At 37.3% G+C, this 15,180-nt stretch overlaps 2 protein-coding genes across 7 annotated transcripts in view; one reads left to right on the plus strand and one right to left on the minus strand.

Annotated features, from left to right (window-relative positions):
• Nucleotides 1-3,945: 3,945 nt before the first annotated feature.
• On the plus strand, nucleotides 3,946-7,292 carry LOC128526932 (retinal cone rhodopsin-sensitive cGMP 3',5'-cyclic phosphodiesterase subunit gamma-like). The gene is made up of 3 exons (XM_053499154.1): nucleotides 3,946-4,030; nucleotides 5,833-5,997; nucleotides 6,868-7,292. The coding sequence occupies exons 2-3, from the start codon at nucleotides 5,847-5,849 to the stop codon at nucleotides 6,942-6,944; spliced, it is 228 nt and encodes a 75-aa protein (XP_053355129.1). The 5' UTR covers nucleotides 3,946-4,030; nucleotides 5,833-5,846; the 3' UTR covers nucleotides 6,945-7,292.
• Nucleotides 7,293-7,709: 417 nt separating this feature from the next.
• LOC128526272 (RNA binding protein fox-1 homolog 2-like) overlaps nucleotides 7,710-15,180 on the minus strand; it is a 64,130-nt gene continuing 56,659 nt past the window's right edge. For 2 of the 6 annotated variants that reach the window (XM_053497958.1, XM_053497956.1), the window contains exons 11-13: nucleotides 11,502-11,596; nucleotides 11,283-11,364; nucleotides 7,710-10,415 (exon numbers count right to left, since the gene is read on the minus strand). In XM_053497958.1, coding sequence (XP_053353933.1) covers nucleotides 10,371-10,415; nucleotides 11,283-11,364; nucleotides 11,502-11,596 — 222 coding nt within the window. In that variant the 3' untranslated portion in view covers nucleotides 7,710-10,370. The other 4 variants (XM_053497957.1, XM_053497961.1, XM_053497959.1 and 1 more) reach the window with 4 other exon arrangements.

The following is a 15,180-nucleotide window of genomic DNA, read 5'->3' on the forward strand; positions in this document are numbered from 1 at the left end:
ACCTTTTTGGCATCTAAAGTTTTATAATAATTGCATGTTTGGTAGCCCCACCCATCCTCTGAACTCCCATAATGGCTTAAAGTTTTAAACTGTGTCTGTTCGTATAGGGATTCTTTGAAGAATATAATGTTCCTCTGCATTTTGGACTCCTATCCAGAGATTTTTACCACCTGGTTTAAAACGGTTTATTTTTTCTGTGGCCATGTTGTTGTTGTTTTTTTCCAGCAATTAGCTTTTTCCACAATTCAATACACAGTTAAGTTATTTATAATCATTTTGCATAACAGCTTAAAAGCATAAAAGCTGTCGTGCGTATATCAGTGTTTTCAAATCATTTTTGCTTTTCATATAGTGGGAGGAGAAACTGCAATTTATGTCTTCTTTGAATGGTGGAAAACAATTTTCTTGAATTTTATCACTATGATATTTGCTCAAAATCTTAAACTGTATTCAAATGAAGAAAGAAGAAGTGATGAACAGACAATACAGTGAAAATTACATTAAAGTATAAGAAATATAAAGGCGGCACAGTTGAATAGCAGGTAACACTGTGGCCTCCCACCTCCAGGGTTAAAGGTTCGATTCCAGCTTCGGATCTGTTTATGCGCCCTGCAGTGAATTGGCAACCTGTCCAAAGTGTACCCTGCTTTGTGCCCTAAGGCTTCTGGGATAGGCTCCACCCCCCTTCCAACTGTCACCCTGGGCAGGATAAGCAGTATCAAACATGATGAATGAATGAATGAATGAATCAGAAATACAGTACACTGTTTAATATGTCATCTATAGTGATGTGTTATGGGATTAGTTCCCAACATGACTTGGCATAAAGTACATGCTCAGACAGATAGAAAATGGGCTTTGTTGAAATGCCTCTCTCAAGGTATCTTTTTTTTTTCATTCCTTATCTCCATAGGGCATCTAATTCTGAGAGGCTCTTCATTGTTTAGAAACATGCTTGCTATTATCTATTTTATATAAATAACCTTTACTTGATTTAACTTGCCGAATAGTTCAAGTGTGCTACCCTTAATATACAGCAATTACCCCATATTATCCCATCAACAAACAAACTCCTTCAATGCTGAGAGTGTGTTTTCATTCTAAGCACGTCTAGGATTTCAGGTTAATTAAGGTGCAGCGCACTTATGCAATCATGAGGTATAAATATAGACCAAAAAGCACAACACAAGCCCGAGTTAGCTGGCTAATCTTTCCACCGAAGATTATGAGAATTATATAAGGACATGACTGATCATGAACCACAACAGCGCAAAAGGCTGATGGGAACTCCAGGTGAAAACCTGATTTAAACTTAAAGACATTTACTTATGCGTTTAAATCGACCATGCTGCAAGTGCTGAAGCGAACCTAATACCAGGTGAAATCTAGCACCAGAGTAAATTATGACCCATACAGGCCACTGCTACACTGAATCTCTTATCACCAAAATAACTGAGGCTGGAGTTACACTACAAATCATAATAAATAAATAAATTAAATTTCTGAATAATTATTTTATCCTATTTTCAAATAGTGTACTAGTAATTCTTTGGAAGTCTGCCTAACTAGTGCAAGTCGATGGTACAACCCCTGACAGTTCCACAATTACTCTCTATCTAGTTACGGGTTTAAAATATACACTGATCGGTCATAACATTCACCCCACAAAATCTCAACATTGATTTATCAATAGTATACCAGTTAACTGGTTTCAGGATCATGGGCACCCAAGGCTCATTTAGCCTGTGGGGAGCAAAAGCTAGAGTGTTTGGTCAGATCCCTAAAGGCTGTTTGGCCAGTGCAGCACAACTTCCCAAAGAAGTCCATGCTGGCCATGACAGAAAAGCACCAGAACAACTCTGCCCCACTGCAAAGTTCACTGACCAGCTTCAAAACTGATTAAATACCCATAGGATACGCCAGACAAATGTCCGATTCATGGAGTCCCCCATCCCACAACCCATAGCACCCACAGGTTCCGCTGTCAATGGCCTAGAGCCAGACTCCACAGCACACCTACAGTACAGAGGTCCTGTAAGTGAGTCATGCCCTGAAGGGCCAGAGCAATGTTTTGCAGGTTTGTAATATTATTGCTGATCAGTGTACGTTCAATATTTATGCCTTACTATCCCATAGTGAGATTTTTTTTTTCATTACTAAGTGGATTCCATTGGAACCATTTGTAATGTTTTACATGAAACTTGAAGAGCTTGGGTGCTATTTGGAACATTTTTCACTGGTAGTGCCATCACACCATATGCCTATTTGAAAGATAACTTGCTGGTTCTGGTTCTGATTTTGGTGTGAAACCCAGTGCTGTAAAGAAAAGATGTGATTAAGATGCTTGATTAATGCTATTTTAACATCATTACGACAGCTGCAGGTCAATGATTTGTCATGAACGTGATTGAAAAAGATTTGTCCTTGTGGGAAGGATTTAGAATAATACCAAAATTGTTCTAATTGGTTTAAGGTATTTGGAACATTTCTATTTTCTAAAAGGAAAATCTTCTGCTGTTTTTACAATTCTAAATGAAACCTTTATCAAAAATTTTAGTCAAAAATTATCCGCACTTCAGTTATATAAAAAGATTCTATTGGTCTTATTAATGCTTTTTGTTCAAGGCTACTGTCTCCAGTCACTGCTGTGCAGGTGTGAGCGTATTACATCAGTACTTTTTATAACAAAAATGGATGTCCCACTTGTGAAATTATGCAGAAGTTAACTAAAATAAAATCTTAATTGAGCCACAGTATGGATAATTTTTGACTTACCATTGTAGTAAAAATTGGTAATTTAGTCCATATTTCTAAAACAAATTACTTGAAACAAATTGGCCATGTTACTTATTACATAGGGAAATGAAAGAAAATCTTTACATTTGAATATAGGCACCAATGGGGTCAACTAGTTTCCTCAAACGGCCGAGGATGGAATTGCACAATTTTTTTGATTGTCTCCAAATGTAGCATTGCTCCAATTCTCTGTCCCACACTATCTCTGCTCAAGGACAATGGAATTCTACACTTCATAGCATTTATATCATGACTCCAGTGATATCACAAGTTCTATAGCCATTAAATATTGCCTAGTTCATTTTCACCCACCCTGTAAAATAGTAAAACTAAAAGCTGAGCATTTCAGAATAAATACTCTCAAAGGTTTCTTGAAACTAACAGTTCTAGTTTACAAATGGGATTCCGGTGGTACATCTTTTTGACATGTAAACCTCATACTTTGGCAAGATGAATAGCTTGGATTAGGGTTCCAGTCTTGAAAGTGTGTCTCTTCTGATCACTAAGCTATGTATTAGCATTGACCTGAAAAGCTATCTGATTATGCAATGACTTGAAGCCAACTGATGGAAAGTGGATGAAAACCTCATCCGTTTTTTTAAGAAAGACATGATGGATCCACGTCTCAGCAATAGCTGTCTGGGGAAACAAGGTTCCAAAAAAAATGATCATTTAAAAAACAAAGAAACATATATGAGTGCATACATTGTGCATCCAAAATCAAGTCTATAGATGTATTTCAGAGATGTCTGAAAGAGTGTATTGTAAGGTTACCACTAGAGCATCATTAGATCATTGGCTTCCATTAAATCATGAGTCATGACAAGCTCTTGGCTGCTGAACCGTTGCTGATGCACTTAGCTCACATCAGACAAGTTGTGTACTCAGTCCCATGGAACCTCAGACAGCCTTTCGCTCCTGTAAGCTCTTCTAACAATACACCGCAATCTTTTCATCCCTCTGTCCAGGCTCTCTGAAGGATGAGACCTATGTGTGTGTGTGTGTGTGTATGTGGCAGGTAATGAAAGAGATCAGAAAACTTCTGGAAGAGTTTGGAGAAGTGGGTGGGTAGCTGCAGGGGATTAGAGAGATGAGTATAAAAGCGGATGGTGGGAGATGGAAAAAAGTAGAAAAGAGCCTGCAGAAATAAAAGGGTTGCGAATTTAAACTTACCTTTGTTTTGCATCCCTGCAAGAAATCAAATCTTCTGGAAGGCGCACTGCTGGGGAACGAGGTGAGCATCCAGGCTTTCTTTCAGAACTAAGTCCATGTCTTGTGATTTTTGTAAAAGAGGGAGGATTTTTTTCTTTATGAGATGATATTTTATCTGGCTGATGAAGACAGCTGAGAGGATGGAGACAGAAATAGAGTGAGAGAAAGAGTGACACACTGCAGGAAAACTGCATAAAGATTTTGAATGCAGTCTAATTTATCTAGTATTCTTTATTATGAGGTTACAACAAAAAAAGTATAAGTATACTATAAGTCTACCAAGTGAGGTTTAATAAAACCTGAGAAATTTTATGTCTCGGCAAAGAAAGAAGTTTAATTGAATAGGTTATTTTTTATTTAATCCAGTAAGTTGCATTACTGCCAACTGTAGGTCTCACTCTACCTCATCTTCTCAGCCTTTTAAAGCTGATTTTCCAGTCCAGCCTTACTTAAAAAAAAAAAAGAAAAAAAAGAAAAAAGATTAAACGCGTCCTTCCCTGATCTTGTCTTGTCTTGCTCTGTGTCTCAAACTGTTTGAGCTTGCAAATGCATACAAACTTACTATGTTATTGCTGGTGCAAAACCCTGAATGAGGAAGGAAGAGGGTTGGGCATCAGGCCAGCAACCTCGTCATGTAAAAACCACCATTGCTATAGAATTGACAGAACCTATTGCCCAATGTGCTTAATAGCATGGGAAGAAAAAAATTGAATCAAATCAAATCAAATCAAAAACAATACCAAAAACCCCACCAACACATATTACAAAAGAAAAATGGATTCATTCATCTTCTATACCGCTTATCCAGTACAGGGTCACGGGGCCTGGAACCTATCTCCGGAGACTTTGGGCATGAAGCGAGGTACACTATATTTCAGCATTTGCCACACACCATTATTCAGAGCGTCTTATATTTTTTATTTCATTATACAACTAAGCAGTCAAGGATTAAGGGCCTTGCTCAAATATCCAACAGGGGCAACTTAGTGGTGGTGGGGTTTGAACCTGGAACCCTCTAGGTCATAGTTAATCTGGGCTGAAGATGAACAAATTTAGTTTCTGTATTGTTTATTATTAATATCTTTGCGTACTTCACTTTTCAATACGTGTGGTTATAAAGGAGCATTACATGTCCTGTTGATTTACAGCAAAAGCCACCATTGCTTTGTCCTGAGATTGTGTAAACTTTTGCACTTCCCCAAATTACATTAACATTTCAGTTATTTCATGGCGTTAATACTCCTTCCAATCATGAAAGCATGCATTCACTTAATTGAAGCTTAGGGGTCAGATAGGAGACCATGACTCTCCTGAGAACTGAGAACTGAAGCTTATAACCTTAACTGCTAAGCTACCATTACCAGATCGCTTTCTAATAAGCGACCTACATTAGCTTATTGAGGTCAGGGGTTATGTAAACATGCTATAAATAGACCAGACTTTAAAAATAGCCAGGCTCATTTAAAATGGCAGTAACAGAGTCAGTTAAATGATTGCACTGTCTAATTTATCAGGAGTAGTAGCTGACCTGATAAAATGGTGTGATGGGAATTAGGAATCAGTGATATGGAAAAAAAAAGAACCAGACGAATATAAGTGGCATCAACGTTAATACATAACAGCTGAAATCACATGTTACCTTTTATTCTGCTAGACTCAGCCAAGATAATCACAAATGAAACAGAATCAAATCAATATCCATGCACACACAGCTGAGGACCAAATGTGGCATCCTGGCTTCCATAGCGCCGTACGCCAACCATTGGACTTACAATATTTATTTTCGTAGCTGACAGGGTAGTAATTTCTTGCGTTATTTTGTAGCATTCTTCGGAGCAATGAACACAATGGATGCTCCAGCATCCACAGACAAGAAGGCACCACCCAGGTTCAAGCAGAGGACAATCCGAACTTTCAAGAGCAAAGCACCAAAACCTGGACAGAAGGGTTTCGGAGATGACATCCCCGGGATGGGGGGTCTCGGCACTGGTAAGCCAGGACACCCTAAATATCGAACATCCCTCCCTTGTGCTACAAAAGCACCACTTTCTGTTTATTTTATCTCTAAAAGATATAGTTTATCATGCAAAGTTTAAAGATCAAATCTATATATTTATGAAGTGCAGTAGTAATGGTAAAAACCAGGCTAAAATTAAGTATATTGTACCTGAGCATTACATTTCATATTTACAGTGCAGTCTTTTTTGGCATATTCATCACACTTGAATGATTTAGATTATTAAAAAAATATATATATATTACACAAAAATACCTCAAATAAATATAAAATGAGATTTCATTTATTAAGGCGAAAAAAAAAAATCTGTCCAAACCTGTGAAAAAAGCAATTGCCCAAGCAAATTACAGTTTGTGATAACTGTCAACCGTCTTTCACTTTGCTGTGGAGGAATTTTGTCTCACTCTCCTTTGCATAATTTTTTCAATTCAGCCACATTGGAAGGTTTTCAAGCATTACAATTCAACTTTAAAATTAAAATTGGCCTAATCTCAATTATTTCAGTGTGACAAATATGCAAAAAAGAAGAAAACAACAACAACCACCACCAAAAGGGGCAAATACTTTTTTTTTTTTTTTTGAGCACTATAGTCCCTCGTTGTGATAAATAGCTAGTGGGTTCAAAGAAGGCTTCCGCTGCTTTAGTCTCAAGAGCACTAATGAAGTCAGGCACTCATGTTGGACGAGATGCTCAGCCTTTGTCACAATTCGTCGCAATCATAATCCCAAGGCAAAGTTTGCTCTATGTACATTGGCAGAGCTGGGTTTTTAATTCCAGTAAAGAGAAACTGTAGTCTTAGTACTATATGCATTTAATTTTTTATCATTTCTTTCTTCCACAGATTTTACCGTGATTTGTCCGTGGGAGGCTTACGGCAACATGGAACTAACCGATCTGGCTAAATATGGAATTTTGTAGTTTTCTGTTTCTCTCTCTCTCTCTCCTTTGACCTGCTGTAACATCACTGAATTGATCTTAAAGCATTTCTTGATTTTCTCAAGGCAATTTTAAGACATGATGTGTCTTAAAACATTGCATTGTTCAACTGATTTCCAGATCATGCTCTGAAGGATGTAAGGTGAGAGGAATTGGAGATGCTCGTCATGCTGCAACAGTGCAAATTTGCATACTGAATCACGATTGGTTCTTATATTTTATGATGCAATTACACAACATAAGACTGTGGTGATCCAATAAGCATCAGTTCTGAATTTCTTTACAGGAACTTTTATAAAAAAAATGTAACAACTTATTCTGTTGTAATAATAATAAAAAAATAAAAATAGTAAAGTTTTTCTTTCCTGTTTCATCTTGCAATCTCTTTTTCTAAAGATATTAAAAAAGATAGAATCAGCACAATGATGTGCTACAGTGATGTGGTCATGTGATTTTATTCTCCACTGTTATTTAAGGTGAACTAAAGTGAATTCACTTCAATGTAATTTAAATTAAGTATGCATATTAATGTTTTTTTGTTTTTTTTACTTAACGACCTGTTATAGATGGAGTTATAGTTAAGTGAAAGCCTGGATCCTAAAAATATGCTTTTCTTCTTTTTCTAGTATTTTAATAATATTTTTAAAAACTATTTTAAATGTTTTTCAGACTTTAATTCTTCTAATTTAAATGAAAACTTACTACAAATACTCATCAACTTTGCTCGTTAAAAGACAAAAACCCAAACTCATTTGTGCATATATTTAAAAAAAACAGTTTATATGGACATTCAGATACAAATTACATCACAAATGGCATCCGAGTATGCAGATAGGAAGAGTTCAAACCAAAAACACACTCACATTGTAAACTAAAGGATAATATGCACAACATGTATTATATAATAATGTGCAAAGAAGGAAAGGAGATATAGGACAGGACTGGGACGCTGCCCAGGGCGGCAGCTCGTTTCATTCCCATCCTGACTGTACAGCTGGACGTTATTGGAAACCTGTGCTCTATAAGACGATCTGACAAATCTAGACTCGCACACCCTTCGCCCGGTTTTTCGGAGGATCCCGACCCAAAATTTCAACAGATCCACAAATTATGATGCTACCTCAGTTTGAATAGCAGGATGGATTTTGTTAATAAATATCACTGGACTGAGATGAGTCTAGTCCTGTCTGGCTTTAAAGTACTGTTTTAACAGTAGTACTTAAGCCACTATACACAACAAGGCTACAGAAAAAAAAAAAAAAAAAAAAGGACAAATCCATCCTTATTTTATCTAACACAGATCTTGGAAGAGTCTAAAAAGGCGAAGGGAGAAGGGTGACCATAGCTAATCTTAATCTGCCTTAATTTTCTTGATAACACTGAGAAACGTAGTGCATAGGCTGCAAAGTACCTAATGGACAGTTAAAAAAAAAAAAAAAAAAAAAAAAATTAACACCATCTCAACGAGCTTTTAGAAAGAGGTCGGAAAAATTCCCTAAATCTTAATACACGTTCCACTTCCAGGCCTCAAAGCAGTGGAATATAATTCGACCCTTATATCAAAAAAACAAAACAAAAAAAACCTAAAAAAGCTTAATATGAAATGTTTTCTATCATTTACCTATAGTATGAGTGTTGAGTGTTGGCTGAAATCATGTGTTAACAATACGGCTGAAATCATTTTTAAACGAGTGAATCCGTACACACTTAATACCCGGTAGCTCAGGTTTCATGCTTTTCCAGCATTCCAGCACGGAAGTACTGATACACGACATCGGAACGAAGCACGTACACTGATAAATCCTGACCACAGAATAACCTGCTTATATTCCACTGATAGGTTTGTTAATAAATTATGGTGGAAACCGGATGTCGATGGCACAGCAGACACCGCAAAATCCATTTCATTTTAAACCATGTTTTTTTTTTGAAGTCACTTCAAAAGCAAAAAAACAGTAAAACCTATTGATACAAAAAATAAAACGAGGCAAACAACAAAAATTACCATAGGCTCATACATACAACCAAAAAAACAAAAACAAAAACAATGTGCTTCACGAAATCTTTGGAACCAAAATTCATAAGACATAATATCAATATTCAGAAGATAAGAGTAAATACATGTAGAGAAGCAAGAAAAAATACTATGTAGTTTAACGTTTTTTTTTGTTGTTGTAAAATATGCACACCCTGTTGTGAAATGACGCAAGTTGCATATTTGACAGCACGATTTTTGTTTTAACAAAAAAAAAAAGAAAAAAAAAAGCTTGAAGTCCCAATAAACCAATGAGGGTCTGGATAGGGTGAACGAAATTCTTAGTGTGCGTTGTTTTTTCCTCTAAACATGATTGATTGTGTTATATAGTGTTACATTTCATGACAGATAGTTTCATGATTTAACCTCCACGTTCAAATTGGAGTCACTAGGTCACAGGGACGGCATAAAGAAATTGGCTGCTGCTAATAATAATAATAATAATAATAATAATAATGAAGTTTGGAAACGTTTTTTGATCTAATCTAATTTAGTTGCATATTGTTACTATTCAATTTTAAAGGTACGCCTTTTTAAAAAAAGACCTCTAAAGCAGGAGGTAATGTTTAAGCGTGAAAAAAAACAACAACAAACGAACAAAAACAAAAAAAGATCTAAGCAAGGTTTTTCCGTAAGTTATTTTATGACACATCGGTCCCATATTCGTGCGGGAAATCCCGCCGATCTGTAACAGCTGTCAGTTTCTCGTTTTTTACATCCCAGTCCTTTCTTTCCTTATGATTAAAAAAAAATAAATCATCATCAAAAGAAGAAAACACCACTTTAAACAGTCGTCTTCTTTCACATCGCATTTTCTTGGTTCTTCTACTAAAGGACATGCGGGGTCTGTTTCATGGTGGCTCGGGTCTTTCGTGTCCTCTCAGTCAGTGTGGTGTGGTGGTATGATGGGCAGGCTTCTTGGACAGGGCTGGGTGTAATGTAGTGTGATGCGCTGAAGAACCATGTACAAACTATGTCCGTTGTACTCCAGACACTTTGTTGCACATGGAGTTTGTCGGCCGCTAGAACCGTTCTTCTAGAGCCGTTACTGCATGCATATGTGCAGAGAAACGTGCCAAAAAATAAACCAACCAAAAACAAACAAACAAAAAAAAAAAAGGTAAGATTTTCTTTTCTTAGCCGTGCAATTTCTCAGTCAGCTTCTTGCTCGTCTTGTAAAGTTACTTTTAGGTACGTAATTTATGATTTTTTTTTAAAAACCCACTTGTAGTGATGTACTTTCCTTTCTCAAGTATTTATTCTTAAGCGGTGTGTTTTCGTTTTTGTCCAGAAAAAAAGGACTTGTGTGCTCCTAAGAGACTGGCTGTTGGTAAAAGTTTGGGAGAGACGGTGGAGCTGAGAGGTTCTGTGTTTTAGTAGGGAGAAAACCTGCTGTATCCGCCCCTATAGAGGGTGGCCTGTGAAGCGAGAACAACAAAAACAACAGGTTAGCATAATGTCACAATTAGAGAAGGTCAAATTTTATATTCTTTTAGATGAGGTGAACAGACAACGTGTAAACTAGCAGGAAGTGGTATGAACAGAAATGCATGCCAGAACATAAATCCAATCACTTTACACATTTAATCGTAGAAGAATAATATATTTTTGGACGGGCATTCTGAAAATGTCAAATCGATTTTATGCCTTCATTTCTTTCCTCACACAGTGCCTGCAGTATGAACACACACGCGGGTCCATAAGTATTCAGACAAGGACGTGGCATTGATGAAAATAATCTTGCCTCTCTACACCTCCACGAACGATTTAAAATGAAGCAATCAAGACATGGTTCAGCTTTAATGACCGCTTACACTTTAATCACATCTTGATTGCTTCATCTTAAATCCATTGTGATGGTGTACAGTGGCAAAAAAAGCGTGGCAAGTGTCCTTGATCAGACCTTACTGTAGTACCCTAATAAAAATTAATTTTTGACTTACTTTAACTTTCATCTCTTTAATTAAAATAATCTATAGTGTTAGAAGGGAGGAAGATGTGACTTCCAAAATGTCGACTGGGAGAGATTTTTAATGTGGACTCATAGTAGTGCACTCCAACGTTACAGTAGTATACTAGTATAAAAACTACCAACAAAGGAAAAAAGCAGAACTTTTCCTAAGTACTGTATAATGAGCAAGGCTGATTGTCAAAATCAATGCTAAAGCAAATCCAGATGTTCAACAATGCACTGCTAATACGTCTGACATACTTGTCCAAATAAAAAAAATAAAAATATTAGTTATATCAATTCATCATTAAAGTCATGGAAGAGCTAGCCGTACCATTGCACCCACTCCGTATGCGGCAGCCGTGGGGGCTGCTAGCGCTGTAGCGTAAGGATCTGCCGCATATACGCGACCGTAACTGAAACACACAAAATAAAACATTGTTTTTTAAAACTCAAATCTCAGTATAATGGAAACAATTGTTTTTTTTTTATGCAGGCAAAGAGTCTAGGGCCAATTTGAGCTAATGCTCATAACAAATGTACAGATGCTAACCTGTCGCTATAGGCTGCTGCGGCAGCGGCTGCCGCCGCTGCTGTTGGACCTGCTACGGCGGTGGGCTGGGCATAGCGATACGCCGCATAACCACCCTAAGTGCAAAAAAGAAAAAAAGCCAGAGAGAGAGGGAGAGAAAGCGAGACAAAGAGAAAGTAGAATAAAGATCAGATAAATTCCAGGTAGCATTCAAAGTTTAATACTGAACTGGTGTAGTTTTTAGAAAGAACACACATTAGGCGTTAGGAATGATACAATATCAAATAACAAGCAAACTGGCATTAATGATCAGATGCAAACCACATTCTAAGAACAGAGCTGAATTTTGATGTTTGAGCGGTGAGTGTGTCTCTTCCTCACTGGCAAATCACGGCCATAGGATTACCTTAAAACTCGATTACGTCATGCCAAAAATAAAGAAATGAAATAAAGAAATAAAAGGAAACACCAAGTGGACTTTTTGTCGATGAGGAAGACACAAACTGAAAATCAGTCAGAATTACGTGTGCAGCCTTACGAGTGCCATGTCTCACCCTCCCCCAAACCCTCAATGCACGCTCCACATAACGAAGGGTGAGCAAGTCATTTTACTGGTGCCGGGACACGCAGACAGTCAGAAACAGTGAGATTAAGGGAAACGTTCATTCACACTCGTGGCACCACAACCACACGGACAGACAGACAGGTAGACAGACGGACAGACAGACACGCATACAGACAGCATGCACCCCAAACTGAACACAAAAACAAACAAAAACTATATATATATAAAAAAACAAGCGATTTCTGCCAATCACACCACTGCATTCTACCCTAGAGCCAATCAAGTAATACTCCCACATTCCACCACACACCTGCAGGGACGGTGGGGAGAGCAGGGGTACAGGGAGAAAGGGAGAGGAGAAAGAAAAATGTAAGGAGAGGGAATAAAAGGAAGAGGAACAAAGGAATGAAGCGAAGAGCAAGTTACACTGAAAAGAAGGAGAACGAAAAATTGAAATAAATCTATAAAATGGGATTGTGGGAAGAGAAAAGGATACAGAAAACAGAGTGAATAAAAAAATAGAAAGAAAAAGGAAAACAGAAATTAAAGGAAGAAATGTGCATATATAAAAGGAAGAAAGGGAAGAAAAAAGAAAATGAGAGAATTTGAAGCAGGCAGAGAAAGAAAAACAGACTGAAACAGATTTTTTTTAACAAATTAAAGAAGATAGAATAAGAGGATAAGAGAACATAAAAGGGGAAAGAAGCAATGAAAAAGTAAACTGAGTGAAAGGTATAAATAGAGAAAAGGGGAAGAAAAGCAAGAGCAGTAACTGGGAGAAAACGAGTGGTACAAATGAGAGAGAAAGCAAAAGACAGGTAAAAATAAAGCTAGGTAAAGGGGGGGGGGGGGGGGATTGGGGTAGGTGAGAGCAGGTATCTAAGGGCGGTAAGTGTGCCTGCATGCCAACACTGCTCCAGTCAGCATGCCACAGCGAGACAGAGATACGGGGAGATTCTGGGAAGGGGTCAGAATCACAAAATCGTTTCTCTACAGCTAATGAGCTAACAAGCGCCGTAGACCCAGATCTGATTTCTGCTGGAAGACTCCACACATCTGGAAAGATGTCGGTTTTGGAAATGGAGCTAGAATGGGATCCAGAGTGAAACATGGAATTAGGCATGTGCTGATAATCGCTCGTACGGCAGTGCCGCTCTGCTTCTTAGAGAAAACGCTGACATCTGAGACAAGCTGATTTCATGTCCGGTACATTTATTTATTTAAAATATAGTTGTTTAATGGATGTGTTTACAAAATGACAAAAAAAAAAAAAAAAAAACGTTATTGACCTTCACAAAAAAATTTTTTTTTTGTTTGCATTTTGCAACCATGATAAAATAAGGACCTACAAGAGGCATTCGAGTCAAACCGGGACTTTTAATTGTGCAGAATAACAGAACACCGGTGAAAGAGTATATAATCCTCTGCTACACTCATGCATTTAGCCCAGCGTTTCACTAGTGCTTTGATACCATCAAGGTAGAAGGTTTTCCCAGAACACCCAAGCCATGATCAGACCGCCTGCTTCATATCGGAAATGCTGGCCTCCCAGGAACTCCTTTAAAGGTCCAAACATGAGTAAATGGCTTGAAGCGAGGTCAGGACTGTATAGCAATAACTCCCAGTTGAAGTGCTATAATAGTTAAGTTGGCAGTATAAGATCATGTGTTGTCCTGCAATAACAAAACGTCTTTGGTGATTAAATCAGGCCAATTTTCCTATGAGGGTTCCAATACCAAATGTTCACATGAAGGTCTGCAGTAGGCTCAAAGCTGAGAGTCTCATCGCCGTACTGTTAGGGGTCTTCTGTAAATGTCAATAGATCTTTTACGCATTCATGCACAAAAACAAAAGTATTTATTTTCAAGTCCTGGTTTAACTTAAATGCTCCTCTAACACTCCACAAATTGAGTCAGAATGAAAAGTGAATAAAATTTGTGTCATTATTTAATAAAAGCCTTTTTTGCTAAACTTTTTGGTATAAGAGGAATACAGTTATTTGTAAATGCATGTGGTAACTAACACTAGCTCTGATTGGCATTTCAATTGTTGATTTATTTCCTATTAAAACAGAGTTATTGTTTATAGATTTCCAGAAGCTTGTTCACATGGCCAACTAGTGAATATTTAATGTGACCTGACAGGCAGCATGTGTAAGTTAGCATAACAAAGTAGTTGTGTTCATTTAAACATCATGCACTTAAAGGTAAAATAAGTTAGTAAATGATTATGAGTTAAAAATCTGTGAATGGTAAGCGTGATGTTTTGGCATATGTAAGGGTCATGAATAAGATTTAAATCAGTATATTTTCACGCTGCATACTAGGTTTTTTAAAAAAAAAAAAAATTTCATATATAATTAAGTTCAGCAGGACTGAAGTGGGAATCTCATTTGTTCGATGTGATTCAACCCAGTACGGTTCACTAAAACTCATATTATGGCCAATGTTTTTTTATGTATATAATAAATTAATAAGGTTAGCATTAAAAAAACATATATAATATCGGCACATGCCTACCTATAAAAGACTTGTCCTATAAAATAAGGTTTGACTTTTTTTTTTTTTTTTTTTTTTTTTTTAATAACACCACATTTGCTTTTTTTTAACCTTTAAACAGAACCATAATCTTTTTTTTTTAAATTCTTTTTCCTTCGCACGAGTGGAAAGGCAGGCTGAAATCAGTTCTTTTGTCGGATAATTTTCTCCCCCTTCCCTTCACCCATGTCAGATTTGCAGTGAGTTAGTAGGGAAACAGAAACGCATTAACAATCTCAAACAATCAATATGTCAAACAAATTTATTAATTGATAAATCAGTCAGTCAGAACGAGAGATGCACACTATCCGTCAGAGAAACCCTACCTGTGGCAATCTGCTACTAACCACAGAGTCCTGAAACACTATTCTACGGGGAGAACAGAAAGAGCTATCGTCAACCTGGACACACGCACTCATACACACACACACACACACAAACACACAGGCAGGCGCTCGCTCACGCACTCCCACAAATAAACATAGACGCTCAAGTTCATGCCACTCTCACACTCATGCACGGAGCCGTCTATTCGTCCACCTGCAGTCTGACCTCGCTTTGTGTGAGGATCGGATTTCTGTATTTAATAGTGGACATG

This window comes from Clarias gariepinus, chromosome 6, assembly GCF_024256425.1.
Source record: "Clarias gariepinus isolate MV-2021 ecotype Netherlands chromosome 6, CGAR_prim_01v2, whole genome shotgun sequence".
Taxonomy (NCBI): domain Eukaryota; kingdom Metazoa; phylum Chordata; class Actinopteri; order Siluriformes; family Clariidae; genus Clarias; species Clarias gariepinus.